Consider the following 22702-nt stretch of genomic DNA (forward strand, 5'->3'; position numbering starts at 1 on the left):
GGTTTGGGTGGGGTAAGAAGTTCTACAGACTGAGGCGTTAGTCCTTGTCAGGGGTTCGACATTTAAAGGAGGGCCTGTAGGTCAGCTTGATGGCCGATGCTATAAGCAGAGGTATCAAAGTGGCTGGCATAGACGCTCACTTACATACTCCTGTCAGTCGAGTACCACAATAGCAGATCCCTTTTATGCTAAAAGGATAATGATGGCTTTATCAGATCTTAGGAAGCAAAGAGCCTGGACTTCTGCAGATGACAGGTTAGGGTCATGTCATAGGGGTGTGGGGAAGTTTTGTGAAGCAATGCTGGATGTTAGGAATTCTTGGAACACTTGTAAGGATGATTTTGTGGTAGTGGTGATGGATAAAGTTGGGAACATGGTCTGAACTGTTCAAGGCAGGGTTCAATGTTATGCTCGCTGTTGCCAAAGTTTTGGTATTAGACTGCAAAGTGATACCTCCAGTTGACATTATATGTAAAAGAAAGTAGGTCCTTCAACAAAGCAGCATGATTAAATGCAGGTTTAGGGCTGGAAGTGAGAACCTTCGATAATAAAGATAATTTGGAAGGGGTCAGTGGCTTGGATGAGAGGCTAAGAACACTGTAATGTTGCAACTGGTTCTTATGATCATGAGTTGTTATTGCTCTGGGAGTCAGTGGTGAAAGCTGGGGGATATTAAGAATGTTGGCCAAGTTCACTTTTTAGGAGCGGAGCGGTGGCTGATATTGTGAGTGATTTGTGAGCTGGAGAGGTGCAGGAAGAGAAACACCACTCTTCAGGTAGTTTAGGATAATGAGGGACAGCTTTTCAAGGTGAAATCTGGTCCGTTGCAGTTTGAAGTTGGTTTGGCAAATGACACCATCCAAAGAAATATGAGGGGTAGACAACTGCAGGATTTTAGAAGGACAGAAGTCTGGTGGAGTGGAAATTAGCAGGTGAGGCATACAGGTCACAGTTTAGCTGGGTAAGTGCAAGAGATTGCTGTATTTGAAACAGTAAAAGGGTAACTCCCAGGGACAAGCAGGTTTGAAGAAGCAGAATGGGAACTTTACTTTTGATAGTGCAAAAGCAAGTTTCTGAAAGGACCAAATGTTATATGTGATGGGATCGTCATGGCAAGCAAGGAGAGTTTGAAATGTTGGATATAGTGGAAGTGGCAAATGAAGCAGAGGTGGGGGGGGGGGGGGGGGGAAGGCAACGAAAAAGACCAGAAAAATCAGAAGAATTCATACAACAACCATGAGAACAGACAAGGGTTAACAAGAGGAAATGAGTGGGTGACAATTTCTCACCAGAAAAGTGAACTATAACACAAAAAACTTATGATTTGGAAAAAATTGCAATTGGGAAAGTAGTGAAAAAAAAAAAAAAAGAAGAAGCTGAGACTGGGAAAGTCATGAACAAAGACAAAAACTTAAAAATATGGCCCACAGAAAGAGGAAGTCATTGGATAAAATGTAATATACTGTGTTTGGAAAATAATGTAATGCAGGACACAGCAGTAAAAATCAATCAGTGAGGTTGGGCAAAAAACAAATGCATAAAAACAGAAAGAATCACACACAGACAAGGTAAGTGGAGGATAACAGCTGAAAGTAAGGAGAAACTACAGCCGTAATTTTTCCCGAGGGCATGCAGCTTTACTGTATGGTTAAATGATGATGGCGTCCTCTTGGGTAAAATATTCCGGAGGTCAAATAGTCCCCCATTCGGATCTCCGGGCGGGGACTACTCAAGCGAACGTCGTTATCAGGAGATAGAAAACTGACGTTCTAAGGGTCGGAGCTGGAATGTCAGATCCCTTAATCGGGCAGGTAGGTTAGAAAATTTAAAAAGGGAAATGGATAGGTTAAAATTAGATATAGTGGGAATTAGTGAAGTTCAGTGGCAGGAGGAACAACACTTTGGTCAGGTGAATACAGGGTTATAAATACAAAATCAAATAGGGGAAATGCAGGAGTAGGTTTAATAATGAATAAAAAAATAGGAGTGCGGTTAAGCTACTACAAACAGCATAGTGAACGCATTATTGTGGCCAAGATAGACATGAAGCCCATGCCCACTACAGTAGTACAAGTTTATATGCCAACTAGCTCTGCAGATGATGAAGAAATTGATGAAATGTATGATGAGATAAAAGAAATTATTCAGGTAATGAAGGGAGACAAAAACTTAATAGTCATAGCTGACTGGAATTCAAGAGTAGGAAATGGGAGAGAAGGAAACATAGTAGGTGAATATGGACTGGGGGTAAGGAATGAAAGAGGAAGCCGCTCTGGTAGAATTTTCCCAGAGCATAACTTAATCATAGCTAACACTTGGTTCAAGAATCATAAAAGAAGGTTGTATACATGGAAGAATCCTGGAGATACTAGAAGGTATCAGATAGATTATATAATGATAAGACAGAGATTTAGGAACCAGGTTTTAAATTGTAAGACATTTCCAGGGGTAGATGTGGACTCTGACCACAATCTATTGGTCATGAACTGTAGATTAAAACTGAAGAAACTGCAAAAAGGTGGGAATTTAAGGAGATAGGACATGGATAAACTGACTAAACCAGAGGCTGTACAGAGTTTCAGGGAGAGCATAAGGGCACAATTGACAGGAATGGGGAAAGACATGCAGTAGAAGAAGAATGGGTAGCTCTGAGGGATGCAGTAGTGAAGGCAGCAGAGGATCAAGTAGGTAAAAAGGCGAGGGCTAGTGGAAATCCTTGGGTAACAGAAGAAATACTGAATTTAACTGATGAAAGGAGAAAATATAAAAATGCAGTAAATGAAGCAGGCAAAAAGGAATACAAACGTCTCAAAAATGAGATCGACAGGAAGTGCAAAATGGCTAAGCAGGGATGGCCAGAGGACAAATGAAAGACTGTAGAGGCCTATCTCACTAGAGGTAAGATTGATACTGCCTACAAGAAAACTAAAAAGACCTTTGGAGAAAAGAGAGGCACTTGTATGAATATCAAGAGCTCAGATGGAAATCCAGTTCCAAGCAAAGAAGGGAAAGCAGAAAGGTGGAAGGAGTATATAGAGGGTCTATACAAGGGCGATGTACTTGAGGACAGTATTATGGAAATGGAAGAGGACGTAGATGAAGATGAGAGTTTGACAGAGCAATGAAAGACCTGAGTGGAAACAAGGCCCTGGGAGTAGACAACATTCCATTGGAACCACTGACGGCCTTGGGAGAGCCAGTCCAGACAAAACTCTACCATCTGGTGAGCAAGATGTATGAGACAGGCGAAATACCCCCAGACTTCAAGAAGAATATAATAATTCCAATACCAAAGAAAGCAGGTGTTTACAGATGTGAAAATTACCGAACTATCAGTTTAATAAGTCACAGCTGCAAAACACTAATGCGAATGCTTTACAGACGAATGGAAAAGCTGGTAGAAGCCGACCTCGGGGAAGATCAGTTTGGATTCCGTAGAAATGTTGGAACATGTGAGGCAATACTGACCCTACAACTTATCTTAGAAAATAGATTAAGGAAAGGCAAACCTACGTTTCTAGCATTTGTAGACTTAGAGAAAACTTTTGACAATGTCCACTGGAATGCTCTCTTTCAAATTCTGAAGGTGGCAGGGGTTAAATACAGGGAGTGAGAGGCTATTTACAATTTGTGCAGCAACCAGATGGCAGTTATAAGAGTCGAGGGGCATGAATGGGAAGCAGCAGTTGGGAAGGGAGTGAGACAGGGTTGTAGCCTCTCCCCGATGTTATTCAATCTGTATACTGAGCGAGCAGTAAAGGAAACAAAAGAAAAATTCGGAGTAGGTATTAAAATCCATGGAGAAAAAATAAAAACTTTGAGGTTTACAGATGACATTGTAAGTCTATCAGAGACAGCAAAGGACTTGGAAGAGCAGTTGAACGGAATGGACAGTGTCTTGACAGGAGGATGTAAGATGAACATCAACAAAAGCAAAACAAGGATAATGGAATGTAGTTGAATTAAGTCGGGTGATGATGAGGGAATTAGATTAGAAAATGAGACGCTTAAAGTAGTAGATGAGTTTTGCTATTTGGGGAGCAAAATAACTGATGATGGTCGAAGTAGAGAGGATATAAAATGTAGAGTGGCAAAGGCAAGGAAAGTGTTTCTGAAGAAGAGAAATTTGTTAACATCGAGTATAGAATTAAGTGTCAGGAAGTCATATCTGAAAGTATTTGTATGGAGTGTAGCCATGTATAGAATTGAAACATGGACGATAAATAGTTTGGACAAGAAGAGAATAGAAGCTTTCGAAATGTGGTGCTACAGAAGAATGCTGAAGATTAGATGGGTAGACCACATAACTAATGAGGAGGTATTGAATAGAATTGGGGAGAAGAGGAGTTTGTGGCACAACCTGACAAGAAGAAGGGACTGGTTGGTAGGACATGTTCTGAGGCATCACTGGATCACAAATTTAGCACTGGAGGGCAGTGTGGAGGGTAAAAATAGTAGAGGGAGACCAAGAGATGAATACACTAAGCAGATTCAGAAGGATGTAGGTTGCAGTAAGTACTGGGATATGAAGAAGCTTGCACAGGATAGAGTAGCATGGAGAGCTGCATCAAACCAGTCTCAGGCCTGAAGATTACAACAACAACAAGTGGAGGGTGGGAATCAAACTTGCTGTCAAATATGCAACTAAATCAGTGAAAGATAATTATGAGAAGGCTCTGCAATGTAGTGAACTGACAACAAAGCATTATATACAAATTCTTAAATAACAATGGTCCCATCTAAGTGCACAGAAATCAGTACTAGAAAAGATGTAGGGGCAAGATGTTGGTTCACATTGGTGGCACAGATAATTAAGTGGATGAACTAGGGCATAAGGTCAAAAGCAGACTACAGTTTGAAAAAGACAGATTATTACAAACACTGATAAGGTACTTACATAAGAAGTACTGATGGCTGCATGGGCTAATACATGAACAAAACTAATCAATTTTTGAAAATATATAATGTAATAGGATGGATAAAAAAATCCACTCACCAAGTTGTGGCAGAAGAAACACACACAAAAAGATATTGAAATTTGCAAGCTTTCGGAGCTAGTGGCTCCTTCTTCTGGCCAAAGGATTGAAGGGAAAGGAAGATGGGTGAAGGAAATGACTGGTGACGTTTAGGACATGGGGAGGGTTTGGAAAAGCTGCCCAGAACCAGTTCAGATGAGATTTACCAAATGGGTTGGGAAGGATAGACTGATTGATGGGGGCTGTATCGGACTGGATTTGAAAACCTAAGCTCTTAAAGGGGGGGGGGGGGGGGGTAGATAGGGTAACATACAAGACAGGGATTACTGCCGAAACCTCCTGCACGAATTAATAAGAGTGGAAAATTTACAGTACGTCTAAAAGCAAAGTTTCTTAATTGCTTACAATAACACGTAAAAGTTCACATCATATCCCTCACTTTGTGGGTATCACGTTATCCTCATAAGAGCTTATATGTTGTTGTTGTTGTTGTTGTTGTTGTTGTTGTCTTCAGTCCTGAGACTGGTTTGATGCAGCTCTCCATGCTACTCTATCATGTACAAGCTTCTTCATATCCCAGTACTTACTGCAACCTACATCCTTCTGAATCTGCTTAGCGTATTCATCTCTCGGTCTCCCTCTATGAATTTTACCCTCCAATACTAAATTGGTCATCCCTTGATGCCTCATAACATGTCCTACCATCCAATCACGTCTTCTAGTCAAGTTGTGCCACAAATTTCTCTTCTCCCCAATTCTATTCAATACCTCCTCATTAGTTATGTGATCTACCCATCTAATCTTCAGCATTCTTCTGTAGCACCACATTTCAAAAGCTTCTATTCTCTCCTTGTCCAAACTATTTATCGTCCATGTTTCACTTCCATACATGGCTACACTCCATACAAATACTTTCAGAAATGGCTTCCTGACACTTAAATATATACTCGATGTATATATTTAAGTGTCAGGAAGCCATTTCTGAAAGTATTTGTATGGAGTGTAGCCATGTATGGCTACACTCTTTCCTTGCCACTGCTACTCTACATTTTATATCCTCTCTACTTCGACCATCATCAGTTATTTTGCTCCCCAAATAGCAAAACTCATCACTTTAAGTGTCTCATTTCCTAATCTAATTCCCTCAGCATCACCCGACTTAATTCGACTACATTCCATTATCCTCGTTTTGCTTTTGTTGACGTTCATCCTATACACTCCTTTCAAGACACTATCCATTCCGTTCAACTGCTCTTCCAGGTCCTTTGCTGTCTCTGACAGAATTACAATGTCATCGGCAAAAACCTCAAAGTTTTGTATTTCTTCTCCATGGATTTTAATACCTACTCCGAATTTTGCTTTTGTTTCCTTCACTACTTGCTCAATATACAGATTGAATAACATCGGGGAAAGGCTACAACCCTGTCTCACTCCCTTCCCAACCACTGCTTCCCTTTCACGTCCCTCGACTCTTATTACTGCCATCTGGTTTCTGTACAAATTGTAAATAGCCTTTCGCTCCCTCTATTTTACCCCTGCCACCTTCAGAATTTGAAAGAGTGTATTCCAGTCAACATTGTCAAAAGCTTTCTCCAAGTCTACAAATGCTAGGAACGTAGGTTTGCCTTTCCTTAATCTAGTTTCTAAGATAAGTTGTAGGGTCAGTATTGCCTCGCGTGTTCCAATATTTCCCCGAGATCGGCTTCTACCAGTTTTTCCATTCACCTGTAAAAACTTTGCGTTAGTATTTTGCAGCTGTGGTTTATCAAACTGATTGTTCGGTAATTTTCACATATGTCAACACCTGCTTTCTTTGGGATTGGAATTACTATACTCTTCTTGAAGTCTGATGGTATTTTGTCTGTCTCATACATCTTGCTCACCAGATGGTAGAGTTTTGTCAGGGCTGGCTCTCCCAATGCTGTCAGTAGTTCTAATGGAATGTTGTCTACTCCCGGGGCCTTGTTTCGACTCAGGTCCTTCAGTGCTCTGTCAAACTCTTCACGCAGTATCATATCTACCATTTCATCTTCATCTACATCCTCTTACATTTCCATAATATTGTCCTCAAGTACATCGCCCTTGTATAGACTCTCTATATACTCCTTCCACCTTTCTGCTTTCCCTTCTTTGCTTAGAACTGGGTTTCCATCTGAGCTCTTGATATTCATACAGGTGGTTCTCTTTTCTCCAAAGGTCTCTTTAATTTTCCTGTAGGCAGTATCTATCTTACCCCTAGTGAGATAAGCCTCTACATCCTTACATTTGTCCTCTAGCCATCCCTGCTTAGCCACTTAAAATAAAAGGCAATAAATTACATTTAAATTCTTTAAACATAAAAAAATTTACAGTACGTCTAAAATCAATGTTTCTTAATTGCTTACAATAACACGTAAAAGTTCACACCATACCCTTCACTTTGTGGGTATCAGGTTATACTCATAAGAGCTTATATGTAATGCGGCAAAATGAGGGAAACCAAAGTACACAACTAGTATACCTAGTTTTGTTGCACATGTAACATATGTCATCATATTTATTTGTAAATCAGAAAACAATATTTCACAATTAAGATCATTAGAAGCATTGTAACTGTTTGCCAAACAACTGGAAAAGTGATAATGGGTTACCAGGGGAATGAAACTTATTATAGCATCATAATCTGTAATATAATTATTATTTCAGCTTACACATTTCAGTTCCTACCTTTAGACTGTGTGCAAACAAAGATTACATATTATCTTTTGAGAATTTATGATGGAAATGAACTTACCTCATGTTGTGCCATTGGGGCTGTAGGTGCAGCATAAACTCCAGCTGGTGTAGGTGGTATGCCATCAAGGCTATTTGCACCTGCACCTGCAGAGCAAGTTTCACCTGAAACTGTATTGTCTGTTACTGAGACTGTATCAGTTGTAAGAGGAGGAACGATGCTACTGGCAGCATCGAGTGCTGGGAGAAGAACTAATGTGTTGCGAAGGCAGAGGGCTGCAAATTCCAGTGTAATAGAAGGAACAGACGGAGACTGATTCTCTTGCTGTGCGCACTGTTCACTGGCATTGAGCGATGAGGCCAGTACAATTTTCCGATGGCAGCCAGCACCGATAACTTTTTGAACTAGATCCTTCCGTCGCGCGTGGATGTTGAAGTCGTGCTCATTACTCTAAAACAGAAAATAGTTGGAGGTTCTCAAATGCAAGTCATAATTCACTTTTGTGTGTGGCAGGTTAGGGGCATACAACAACGAGGTTATCAATGCACATAATTCACTGCTACAAACTAATAATTAATGATGGGATTTAAAATGAACTCTTCATGAAATAAGTACAAGAAATACTGTATTAATACTCCCCTCCACACACACACACACACACACACACACACACACACACACACACACACACACACACAGACACACATATTTTCAAGTTAATGTTCCATACAGAGAGTACTAATAGGTGATTAAGAAATGGATTAGAAATGTGTAGGGTAGACTGGGGTATTTGACAGACTAAAAGGTTTCTTTTGCTATAATTCTCACACCTATTGTAGTTGTTTAAAACTTTCTTTGTGTGATATCCATACATGGATAATCACTATCTGGATACAACATGGAATCCAAAATTTTCGGGACTGGGGCTGCCATATGGAAAGTAGGAGTAGTAGATCTTTGCACCGCTAGGTGGTGAGACCTGCATATCTAATGAGTCAGTGTGCGGAGTGGCATTCAGCTGGGAGGACGTGTTGCGTGTCCACAGTGATTTCCGTAATACTCTGTGTTTGGTGTGTGGCGATTTTACGATGGATCCATGTGTATTAAATTATGTGCGAATCTCAGGAAAAGTGCTACGGAGAGCCTTGCAATGATTCAACAAGTGTTTGGGGGACAGAGCATGAGCTGCACACATGTGTTTGAGTGGTATGCTCCGTTCAGGGCCGGCCTTACAGACATCGAAGATGATGCTCACACTGGAAGGCCCGTTAGCCGCACAACGCCAGACACTGTTGCTAAACTTCAACAATTGGTTCGTGCGGATCAACTTCGAACCATTAAAGACCTTGCAGATGAAGTGGGTGTTGGTTATGGCACATGTCAACGAATGTTGACTGATGAATTGGGCACGCATCGTCTCGCTGCAAAATTTGTGCCAAGGATCTTGACTGCCGATCAGAAGGCACAGCATGTTGAAGTGTACATGGACCTTCGTCAGACCACATCCGATGATCCAAACTTCTTGTCAAGGGTTATCACTCGAGACGAGAGCTGGATTTACAGTTATGACCCAGAGACAAAGCAACAATCGTCCCAAAGACAAAGCAACAGTCGTCCCAGTGGAAGAGCCCGGGCTCTCCAAGACCCAAAACAGCGAGACATGTGAAGAGCAATGTGAAGAGCATGATCATTGGTTTCTTTGATTCAAAGGGAATTGTGCACAAAGAATTCGTCCCACCCAACCAAACAGTGAATTCCAAAGTTTTGCGACGGCTTTTTTGAAAACTTGCGGTGACAACGGCCCAAATTTTGGCGTCAAGGGAACTGGCTGCTGCATCACGACAATGCACACTGTCACACGTCCTTGCAAACCAGGACCTTTTTGTGAAAAAACAATGTAGCGGTTGACAATGGCCCAAACTTTGGCATCAAGGGAACTGGCTGCTGCATCATGACAATGCACCCTGTCACACATCCTCATTCACCAGGACCTTTTTGGCAAAATACAACGTGGCGGTTGTAACCCCCCTCCCCCCCACCATACTTGGCAGATCTGGCACCTTGCGACTTTGCGCTATTCCCAAAACTGAAACTCAAGTTGAAAGGCCGTCGGTTCAACATTCTAGAGAGGATTTTAGAAGCATCGTTGGCAGTGATAAACACCCTCAAAGAACAGGACTTCCAGAAAACGTCTGACCAGCAGAAGAAGCACTGGGACCAGTGTGTACATGCGGATAGGAACTACTTTGAGGGTGATGGTGACCGTTAGTCCAAAGGTAAGGTTTTCAACAGATGGCAGCACCAGTCCCAAAAATTTTGGATAGCACCTTGTATAATTTCACATTATCATCTCACATAAGGTATTAAATAAAAAATAATAAGGCATCTGGATATTATCCCACGGAATGGAGTAACTCTCAGACATTCACAGGATAATTTTCTGGTGGCAGCTTCCTGGGTTATTTGAAGGGCAGTAATGAATACTAACCAAAGTAATAGCAGGACAAGATTTATATGTCCGAAAAAGTACATCTGGGTGTATATATGGCTCTCCCTAGCCACATGTTGCTGTGGACCAGTATAGTGAAATGGGAAAGAAAGAAAAGAGCAAGCTCATGTTTGTAATATGTATAGGACTTGGATATGTGTCCTAATTCCTTCTCCACCCTGTCTCTGTCTGCCTCCATCTCCTCCCCCTCCCCCCTTTCTGTCCATGACCTCTTCCCCTCTCACTCCATCCATCTTCTCCTCCTCCCTATCTGCCCTTCCTCCTGCCCATCCTCCATCTATCTCCTTCTTTCTGCATTGTATGTCCATTTCCTCCCATCCCTCTGTCCAAACCCCCCTCTCCCCCCCCCCCCAATCTCCGACCTTGAGACTTGTTTCAGATACTGTAGTAGAATTAGTAGAATTCTAATCATAAGCTGATAGGCCACAAATATAGCTTTCCTGTATTCTGTGAAAACCATCTACGATAATGAAAACAAACGAGCACATTGTTGCGTATACAATTTATGTTTAAAAATATATATAATGGGGAAGAATACATATTTTAGAAACAATTTATTTAATGGTTTAACTGGTTTGCTATGGTAGTTAAAACTGGATGCAACAAAGGAAACAAAACCACACATTGTTATTTAAAAATTTTATAATATATGTCTGTTTGAATGTTTAGTACATTATCATCTAAAATTTGAAGTAAATCGGTCAAGAGCTTTTCAAGATTTTTCGAATAACATTTCATTATATTAAAAATATTTATCGTGTATTTGTCCAAATGTTTATCAGAGTAATGTGTGGTAACGAGTAAAAATTTGAAGTAAATTGATGTAGTACTTTTTGAGATTTCTGGTAATAATAACGCTCTGTACATGTTACATATATATGTAGATATCACACATATTAAAAATTTATATACTCTGTGCCGTCTGAATGTTTGTAGGATGATTTTGTAAAATTTTAAATAAATTGGTCAAGAACATTTTCAGATTTTTGGTAACAATGTTTCCCATTTACATGTTACATATACAAAAATCATAGACAAGAATGTGTATTTGCATACAGTGTTTTGTCAAAATTTCACAGCAAATGGTGAAGAGCTTCTGGAGATCTAAGATGCTGAACAAATGAACATTTACATTTTTATTTATGTAGATATGAATGTTCAAAAATCTACCTTCGAAAGTTCTTCATTAATTCCTTTGAAACAATGTTGCACTCAAATAAACACATCTTAAATTTCAGAAAGTTCTTCACAAATTGCTTCAAAATTTGGACACAACATTGCATGTGAATATGAGTGTGATTTATATACTGCTGGAGTATATAAGATTTTTATTTTTTATTTATTATGTATATAATAGAATCTTTCTTATCATGTTGAGCACCAGAGCTGACACTAATAATAATGATTAATAAAAACCACTTCAGCTGTATTATTACACATTTATTGTGTTATTACTGGTTTCATTCACTGAACATCTTCAGGTTTCGAAATGTGCTGAAGTCATGACATAAATGGTATAGTTGTCTGCCTGCCACAAATCCCTCATCCAGCTGGCAGAATGTTTCTGATCAGTGGTTGTGAATTTCATCTTTAGCAGTATCTGCAGCAACCAGATCATTTATGTCATGACCTTAGCACAACTCTGCAACCTAAAGATGTTCAATGAACAAAACTCATCATAACACAATAAATGTGTAATAATACAGCTGAGTTGCTTTTTATCAATCATTAGCAAAAGTACAACAATTAAAATATTCAATTTTTGACAATATAACATAATTGGACAAATCAAAAATCTACTCTCTATGCAGCTGCAGAACATGCACATAAAAGAAGGTTATATCTATGCAAGCTTTTGGAGCCAGTGGCTCCTTCTTCCAGCAAAAGGGTTGAGAGGAAGGAAGAGGGATGAAGGAAAAGAACTGGAGAGGTTTAGGGAAAGTCACCCAGCACCACAGGTCAGGGAGACTTACCAGAAGAGATGAGAAGGAAAGTCTTTCCTTTTCATCCCGTCTGGTAGGTCTACCCTGAGCTGCAGTTCTGTGCGACTTTTCTGAAATCCATCCCACTACTTCATTCCTTTTTTATCTATATAACTACATTACATTAACAAAATTATGTAATATGTGTGTATATATATTTACAGTATATACCATATGGAGCTCCAGCAGGTATACAAAATCACGTGCATGTTTGAATGTAATGTGTCAAAATTTCAAAGCGATTGTTGAAGAACTTCCAGAGATTTTTGATTTTGTATAAATGAACATTAAATTTTTATTTATATGGATTATGAAAGAACGAGCGTCAAAAGATACAAACCTTCAAAACAAAAATAGTATTTCAGAAACATAGTTTAATGTTTCTAAACTTTAAAAGCCTCTTTGTAATACTTTTTGACATTACTGTAGGATTGTTTCACCCCGACAAAGGCTTTAACATGAAAGGGTCAACACACTGTCTTGAATGGCCTGAAAAACACAAAGGATTTTGCAACAACCGCTACTTGTTTTTTCAGTGGGCACCAATATCAATCTCCTAAACACTTCAAAAGCCCTGATTCAACTTTCATCAGATCTTTCTTTTGTTTTAGATAGACCTAGGCAGAAACTGGCACCATAAGGATTGTAAATACATTTCGGATTATCTTTTACACCAAATGGCTCCATTTTGTCTTTCAATAAATCATGAAAGCTGTAAATTATGAATCGATTATTTACAACATCTCTTCTAGTTTGCCGTAAGGGCTCTGGCTTCCTCAGTGTCAATTCATTGTGTTTCTTAAAATTTTGGAACCACTCTTCCTTTTGTTACTAGTAAAAGGAGAGTGAATGTTGTGTGCAGTCACATACATTTTAGTGTCTTTCACGTCTTGAGTTGTTAGTTCAAATGCCCTTTTGGCCATAGATATCAGTGAATTTGCTAGTTCCACTACTTCATCTTCTGGAATAACTGATTTCATTCCCACTGTATTTTGAGGACCACCCATGGTAACCTGTCTAAAAATGGTCCAGAAGTATAAGAACGCTCAACAGTTTTTTCAAAATTTCTTTCTCTGCCATATAAATGTCTAGAAATTTTATTCCTTTATAGAACAGTGATAAATCTGCAAAAAAATTAGCTATTGAGGGCTGCAATTAAAAATTAAATTAGAAGTTGATAAAACATAAAGTGTAACACTATTTTTTGCCTTGTTTTCTACACCAATGCATCTGTGAACACAATATGGAAATAATTTGATTCAAAATACACGTAACTGCTCAAGACCAATGGTTCCAACAGACAACAAGTTATTTGGCAAAACATCAGATTCCTATGAGGCTCTTTCTTATTTACCCAAACTTACTTGTCTGAAAATTACCTCAGGATAACTTACGTGGTGTGAATCATGCAAAGAGCTCAGTGACATTCATAAATGTGGCTAGAAACATAACTAAGGTGACTGCCCATGAAAAACAGGAAACTCTAGTTCAAGTTCTTGTCTGTCATAAATTTTCAATTCTCATGTCATTCATTTCACTGCAGAATGAGCGTTTGCGAGTAGTTTTCACTTATTTCGTTACTTTGAATCATCACTGATTTCACCTCCATTGACTCAGTCAATGTCATTACAATTTTGCCCAGTGCAGGGTGTATACATTGACAAGAGAAAAATATTCCCCGATTTTCTGGTTTAGAATATACTTTTTTTCGGGTGAAAATACACTTTTTCCTGGGTCAAATACAACATACCCCTGATGAAAGCTCATTTTTTTCTTTGTGAAATGACAATATGTATCAAACATTCAAATGGTGAAGGTTTTATATATCAGCAGACAACTTCTCGACATTGAAACAAAACCCAGCAAAAAACCACGTGTTTTGAAATGATCTTTGATGTGCGGCAACTTTTACAATACATATTTTTGTATTATGCAAGTATAAACATGAATTCTACCAAATACAGCATGGTAGTTTCTGAATCACTGAAATCGAGACTGCAACACACGACACGTGATGTAGTCAGCCAATAACATCATTGTTAAGTAGTGGAAACACACAAATAGGGAATGTTAATGTTTAAATTAATATACTACAGTATAGCTACAAGAAAAGCTAAGCTGCCACACGTAATATTGGTCGTCAAAAAGTTTTGTAATTTTTTCTGAGGATGTGGTTATGCAGGATCCTAGGCATACAGCTTAAATTGCAGCAGCTGACTATTTACGACAAGCACAATTATGTATTTCACTGCTGTGCAACCAACATTTCATGGGTTACCTGGCTGAATGGGAACTCTGACTTTTCCGTAAAAAAGCCAATTATGTATGAAACTGCTGAAGAACTCACTTCACTTTTTTACTTTTTGCCATCATTACTGCATAATTTGAAATCTATGAAAGAACTAAAATAAATATGAAAAACTAATCCTGAATCTAGTTTTTTTTAGTATGTGTTACACTTTAAGCTAAATCAAATACCAGTAAAATTTTAAGTAATGACATAAATGGCTGGTCTTCTGGGCAAACTTTTTTCTAAGTGGCTGGTTCTCAAAGCATTAAGTTTTGAATGAGAATCTAACACTCCTTGATTCAAGAAATTCATCACACATCCTCATATGTAACATTCATCTAGTATATAAGGAAATTTACTTAGAAAGTAATGCTATGCAAACAATCATTCACAATATTTTCCAGTGATCTGTTAGAAATGTAAACAGTTTGTTGTTATGAAGTATTACATAATCTTCATCCTAAAGTCTTTGACACATTTTGTTATCGGCAGACGCTTGTACATGCACTGTGTTTTGTTGTTGTATATGGCACATTTATTTGCAACTTAAGTTTTATTTTGGTGTTATTCTCTTGTTTATGTTTTACTGCTGCAGTAGTATTGTGTAGTAGTGGGCTTAAGTAAAATTCTTTGTTTGTGTATCAATTCAAAATTTAACTGAAAATTAAAACAATGAAAAATTCCCAGAATTCGGAGAAATTTACAGATTTTTCAGAGAATTCTTTTGGTTGAAAAAATTACTGGGTTTTTCTCAGATTCCTCAGTTGTCCTGCAGTGTATACACCCTGAACAGGAAAATATCAGTACATCTAGATGACAATAGGATCAGATGAGAACGGGCTCACATGAAGGCAGCCACAGGCAAGGATAGGCCCATACCTGGCAAAGGTAGGCCTAAACAATAATAGCACCAGCTCAGACCACAGAAGGCCTAGGTGAAATGAGGATGAGCGTGGACTAGGATGGTCTCAGAATAGATTATGACCGACAGTATAGTGATCTGTGATTCTGAAGGTGCCAACAGATTATGAGATGTGAATCTTCATCTTCTCAAGCCTTTTTACTAGTTCCATACAATTGTGCGAATTCAGCTATAACCAAACTTTGTTTGCTGCTAAAATTTTTGTTGTTAACCATTCAGCCACCTTCAGAGTGAGTTGGAAAGACTGATGGTAAAGCCCTCCCATCTGTCTTATATACTGATATATAAAATGGATGAGAATGCTTTAGCTTTGCTGTCTGTCTTTCACACTTGCTCCACAAATGACTGAGTCGTTTACAGCCGAAACATTAGTAGGTGACAAATGTTGGCTATGACTGAATTCCTGAAATTTTATGGATCAGATTAGGAAAATGCACTAAACTTGTTGTCTGAATAATTTTCTGTTGACAATATTGGGAAAAGGATAGGTTCCTAGTCACTGCAAAGACGTCCTGATGATTTACAGACAGGCATTATGAAAATACTGTTACACATTGTTGGTTTTGGCCAAAGCCTTCTTCAGCAAAGAAAAAACACACAAACTGACACAAGCAAGAGACCTCATGCACACATGACCACTACCACTGGCAGCTCTCTGGTTGAGAAGCATTCTTGAGCTATCTGTCTAGAAGCTACATGTTCCAGATCTAAATGTCTACTATTTTTTTCACATCACTGAAATGCTTAGCATACTAACACATGGTCTCCAACCAAGAAACCCATCATGATAAAATAGGCTGAAGAGGTAATGCTAACTTTTGGAGCCAGTTCTCTGAAAATTGAAACTCTAGCATGTGCTTTAATGAAAATTTTATTGACATTGGAAACAAGACGGTCAACTCCCAGACATTGTGATCTCACCATTTCTGTTATGTGGTGTAGCCTGTGGGCTACATACGTCAAATGTACTATAGTTGGAGTCACGAATGATGGCGGTTGAGTTTAGGCTTGTTCTGCACAGCTATGCCATGGATTCTCTGATGGCCAATGAGCATGCAGTAGTGTTCTGAGCACTCTGCTCTGAATTCCACAGGTAATGCGAGTTTTAAACATGATTGTAGGGAGCTGTATAGTGAATTTCTATTTCATTTGTTGCAAGCTGTCATCGCTGACGGTGGTGGTAAGTGATAAATTCTGCATAAGCAAGCGAGAGACATAATTTTTAACATCAATCAAACACTTGTACTAATTTGCCTCATGGTAATTAGCTTCTCACCAAGAGAAGCATCAGGTTAAAAATTAGTGTCCTTCTTTGTCAGAGTAGCTGATACTAGTTGCTCCCAAAAGTAGAAACTGTCTGGACTCATTCTGTAGAATTTGTGGAACTTGTGATCATGTTGGGAGAGCTAATCACAAACTGCAACTGAACTATGTTTGATATTTATAGCATTGTATGCATGCATTTGGTACTTCCATTTCTTCTTCAGTTTTTGAGCATTAAATAATGAGAAGCCACAATAATGTCCCCTTCACAACATCCCATGAATGCAACTGAAACCTAAATGCAATTCATGCTGTCTTATTGCTAGTTGAATGGCAAGTCGCAACACGTATTGCATCACATCGTACAGTGTATCATTCCAGTGGAAACAAGAGTGTCATGCAACATTTATTGCAACATGTCATATTGTATATAGTATCATCTCAGTGTGAACCACACACAAGTGTGTTTATATGTAATCAGCTTCTCATACTGAAACTCTAACATGTTTGTATGTGAAAAGATTTGTGATATACAAAAAAACTCACAGATTTATGTGCCATAATACAGCACTCAGCAAGACGCAGCCATAGCCTTGGGTTCATATGATACACTTGGACTGCATCAATGAGGCAATCAAATGCCTGAACAGCTTTTCCTGCATGCAAAAGACAAATGCCCAGGTTGTACTTCAGCTCATAGAAACGAGATGAGCCCAGTGTAAACAGAGGCCTGCCAGAATATGGTTCCACTGCAAAAAGAGACAGGTATGAACTATGACAATATTAAATCATCAACACTCAATTCAAAATGAACACTGAGGAGGAATTTTACAGCTTCAAAACAAAGAAAATATTCTGATTCAGTTTCTAGCTTTTTTTCTTGGATACGATAGTATTAAGAGGGATTCATCTATGGTCAAATTCCAATGCAAACTCTCTAAGGCTACTTACCTCATTAAAATAGTATATTTTGTGCACAAGTAACAGAAAATCCATACATGATGGATGTATCTCCACATCTACTACTTTCAAAATTTAAACCTAAAGATATAAAAAATGAAAAGGAACTATTTCTTTCATTCAAGCTACCTGAAAGGTACCTTGGAATAAGTAGCCTACATTAAATTTTCATAGATCCCTGTTGTTAATTATTTTGAGTACAACTCTACAATAATGACACAACTAAATATTTTATTGTGGCTTCTGAAATTTTCCCGACGTATTTCTTCTTCCAGCAATTTTTGGGTCTGCAGACCGATCTCATCAACATTCTGCCACGATATTTCGGCCCAGAGATGTCCGGCCATCCTCAGGTGAGTAGACGAAGTGCTGAAGAGACCTGATGCAGTCATGATATTTATAGCGAATTCCTAGCAGGTGAATCGTACTGGCGGTTTACAGCGCATGCGTTAGGAGGTGACATGCACGAGGCAGCCAAGTTGTGTGTGCTGTCCTCAGTGGTGAAGTAAGAGCATGTCTATTACATTGTGACCACATCATTTTAACAATAGGATTCCAATTTTTATCCAGTTGGAAGCCGTTGTCACGATTCATTAAATTATCAGCAAGATGTATTTCAATGGATTCTTTAGTTACAGAGTCCCAGAAGCTGGAAACTGGTGCTAAAATTTTGGTGTTGTTGTATTCCATTGAATGTCCAATGGAACTGCAATGTTCTGCCACTGCTGATTTTAAAGGTTGCCGCAGACGGGTGTGTGTTTCACGTTCTACACAGCGTTCATAGACTGTTTGTGTCGTTTGACCTATATATGCAGAGGGAATTTTATAAACACCCGCCTTCCGCAATTGTAAATTGTCTTTAACGAATCCAACTAAGGTCCTGCTCTTTGTTGGTGGATGGAAGATGACATTAATATTATTCTTCCTAAGCAATCTGCCTCCTATTTTAGAAGACATGTTCCTGGCATTTGGAAGGAATGCAGTTGATTTATAGTCATCATCAGTCTCCTCAGAGCGTTGCTTCTCGTTATTATAATTGTGCACGGCCTTCCGTATTTGACGCGAAATATAGCCAATATCTTTAAAAACCTCCTCCGGACGCATTAACTCTTCATGAAGGCTATCAGCATCCGAAATTACATGCACCCTATGAATTAAAGTACTGAGAACACTGGCGGTTTGTGTGGGATGATGGCCCTGTGAGTGTGGCTCTGCATACATAGGTCAGATGACACAAACAGTCCACGAATGCTGTGTAGAACACTAAAGACACACGTGTCTGCAATAACCTTTAAAATCAGCAGTGGCAGAACATTGCATTTCCATGGGACATTCAATGGAATACACCAACACCAAAATTTTAGCACCCGTTTCCAGCTTCTGGGACTCTGTAACTAAAGAATCCGTGGAAATACGTCTTGCTGATAATTTAATGAACCGTGACAATGGTTTCTAAATTGATAAAAATTGGAATTCTATTATTAAAATGATGCAGTCATAACGTAATTGACATGCTCTGTCGATATTTAGTGATTAGTTTGTTCTTACTTCACCACTGAGGGCAGCACACACAACTTGGCTGCCTTGGCCATGTCACCTCCTAACGCATGCTCTGTAAACCGCCAGTACGATCTGGATGCGCGGAATTCACTATAAATACCATGACTGCATCAGGTCTCTCCAGTACTTCGTCTACTCACCACAGGATGGCCGGAAGTCTCTGGGCCGAAATATTGTCGCAGAATGTTGATGGGATAAAACTGCAGACCCAAAAATTACTGGAAGAAAAAAAAAATTATTATTTGAAAACATTAGCCAGAGGCTGAGTAAATATGCAATTGCTGAATCTCTTCAGAGAAGCTCACCTGGTTGTCAAACTTTTAACTTCGTGAAAACTTTTCTAACCCGTGGAAAAATCCTTTGATGAGCTAAATTGCGCGCGTGAGCGCGCGCGCACGCACGCACGCACGCACGCACGCACACACACACACACACACACACACACACACACACACACCACATCCCTCACTCCCAAAATCCTCCAGGCCTCAGTCCCAGTTAACCCACTGTTCCCAAAGTGTCTACCCAACAGTTTCCCCTTCCTCTGTTTTGCCATGCATCCCATTCCATCCTTCACATCACCTTCATTGTCTACTGCACCTCACTGGCTCTAGTGTCTGTGAGTCACATGAATAGCCCATGCACATGTCACTCCTCCCTCATGCATTGCTAGCCTACATTACATGCCTGCTGCCTCTCTGAATAATCTGCTATTCTGATGAAGAATAAACAAAATATAGCTTTTGGATACAGATGCACAAACAGTATTCCCCCCCACCCCAAACTAGTAAGCTTTTCATTCTCTTTAGCGTGCACCTGTCGGCGACTCAATACATCTCCTATCAGCTTAGTTTTTCATGCATCTCCATATTTATGATGTCATATATCCTGAACAATTTGTTGTACTATGATATATTTTTGCAGGTTCATTCAGTGGTATATGTGAATATTGTCTGTAAAATATATTGCAGATATAGCTATTAGTAAAGAAGTAATAAATTTAAATTTCTTGCCTGAAGCTACTTATTTTTATGTTACAAAAATAAGTAGCAAGATTTTTAAATTTTTTTTCACCTTCTTAACATTATTATATGTGTATCACCCACAATCTATTCTTATGTAATACATATAGGCAAGTCTTAATAGTTCCTGTGGTAACCACAATTCCTCAGCAGATCACTAGCCGTGAGTTTCTCTCATCTTCCATAGTGCCCTGCCTTAGTTCAATTTCCTCAATCACCCCAGCACCCAGGTGGCAGCCAGCAACACACTGGACTGGACACTTTGTAGCTTGTGTTCTCAGCCACTACATTTACACATAGGTGTGTCAGCTCCGGTAAATTTGACCTTCAGTATAATCTTCTTCCTTTTGTTTATTGGTGACCCCAAAACGCGTTTAAAATAATTTTATTAATCAATGTAGGGAAAGACAGATTGCTAATTGTCGTACAGATGTCACTTTAAGTTGCAGACAGACCAGCTAGCATTCTGGTCTGAGCTGCTGAAGCTAGTGGTCACGTGTGCATCAGATGTGCTTGCTTCTGTAAATGAATGGTGTCTATTTCTCTTTCTTGCTCTGACAAAGGCTGTGGCCAAAAGCTTATCTGTAAGTGTCTTAACTGTTCCTGTCTGCAATTCAAAGTGCCATCCTTATGGTAAGAAGTAATTTATCTTTTACTACATTGTTAATATTCCAACATGCAGTTTCCATTGTTAAATAATTTTATTCGGTGTATTCTTATACATTAATTTTATTAGTTTTCATCATTAACTTTATTTATTTATTCGTTTTCTTCGGCCATGGCAGGACCCAATATTTGCCTGAGTAACATTTACGGGGAACATCATCTGTTGCTTGACATAAGCCCACAGGAACATATTTCATTTAGTCAAGTGACAGACAGTTCATCATGATTCTAATACAGGTCAGTCTTGTGTTTGTCCATTGCTCCACATTACACGGGACTGTCCCCATCTCTTTTTTTATTTTAGTTACCGCTTCTCTGTTTTTAGTAAAGGATTAGTTCCTGAAACTTAATTTCATTCCTTCATTTTTACAGCCTGAACATTCATCATTGATGATTGTTTTACCCATTGAAGAAGGCTGAGAACATTGGCTAGCCCTGCAACCTGTTACTCTGTGGCATTTTGTAATAGCTCTTCATACCACATGACATAGCATTGTAAGTAAATCATCTTTTAGTATGAAACTGCAATTCTTATTCATTATAAATGAATGGACCCATTCATTGTGGGGCGTATGAGATCCACACCTAATTTACTAACATGCATAATATTTTCCTCCTTATTTCAGTCTATTCACTCAGTACTTTGAAAATATCTCAGATAACTTAATTTCCCCATTGTCAGAGTATTAATTTATAAAAATTTCTGTACAGATACGCACCAGAAGATGCAACTTAATAGTTGCGAAACCATTAGAGTCTCTAATCAACTACAATAAAAACAGCTATTGCGGACTATTGGACTTTTCATTCAGTTTTCTAATGCAGCACCTATATGTAAACGCCTATTTTACATTATATGAATGGTCAATCAGTTAGGTACAATTACCTAACCTGTGGTTACCATCATTTTAAAATTATCAGAGCAATGTGTTCATTGCCAGCATCACTATGTTCATAAATAAAAATGCAGACATTAAGAATAAAGATGTAGAATGTTAATAAAATTTGTTTTATTTAAAGAGTTCTCACATAAAAAATTCAGGGTGATTACTTTTCAGCACACCATGATGCATGCTAATGTGAGATGCAGAATTTATGACTACCGGTACATCACATAACGAGTGTTGAGCATAACAAACATCAAGCCCTGCAGTAGGCTGGAGGCACCACAAAAGTGCTAATGTGAACAAAGAGGAATTAAAAATATGTCATACAGTGAGATCAAATATTTCCTAAAATCATCATAATGCTACATCTTTTCTCATAAAGAGTAAGAGTGCAGTTTTTTGAAAATATATGGAAACATTATAATCAATTTAGAAGGACAATTGCCATTAATTTCATCCTGCTTATAACTAAAGGGAAAGGGAATCATATGACTGTCTATTGAAATAAAAATGAAGATACATAATAATAGCATGTGAAGCTAAAATATAAAAAAAAATCAGTATAAAGATACTGTATCTAACATACATGTGTATTATCTAGCACAGTAGTGGATGGAAGCCATGGTATACATGCTAGCGTGAGATGACAAAACTGGTGAATATGCCATACTACTTGCACGAAGCACGGCAAAAATCAAGCCTTGTAGTAGGTTGGAAGCAACAAAGCAGGTACCAATATGAACAAGCACCTAGAATATCCAAAAATAAGTGTCCAACAATCATATAACATTAACATTTCACACAGTAGTGGGCTGGAACCAATGTGCATATCCTGTCAGAAAAATCTAATACGAATTAAGCACAACAATTACCAATGTAAAATGTTGGATACATAAGGCAAGGGTCACGTCTCAATGAAGAACTTGAAACTTTCAGCACAGAACAGGGACAT

The 22702-nt window shown here is 38.7% G+C and overlaps 1 protein-coding gene across 1 annotated transcript in view; it reads right to left on the bottom strand.

Annotated features, from left to right (window-relative positions):
• The window catches only part of LOC126262848 (CCR4-NOT transcription complex subunit 10), a 156954-nt gene that overhangs the window by 70127 nt on the left and 64125 nt on the right, over positions 1–22702 (bottom strand). The window contains exons 7-8 of the mRNA XM_049959716.1: positions 17202–17404; positions 7750–8139 (exon numbers count right to left, since the gene is read on the bottom strand). Coding sequence (XP_049815673.1) covers positions 7750–8139; positions 17202–17404 — 593 coding nt within the window. The remainder of the gene's footprint in view (positions 1–7749; positions 8140–17201; positions 17405–22702) is intronic.

Source organism: Schistocerca nitens, chromosome 6 (genome assembly GCF_023898315.1).
Source record: "Schistocerca nitens isolate TAMUIC-IGC-003100 chromosome 6, iqSchNite1.1, whole genome shotgun sequence".
Taxonomy (NCBI): domain Eukaryota; kingdom Metazoa; phylum Arthropoda; class Insecta; order Orthoptera; family Acrididae; genus Schistocerca; species Schistocerca nitens.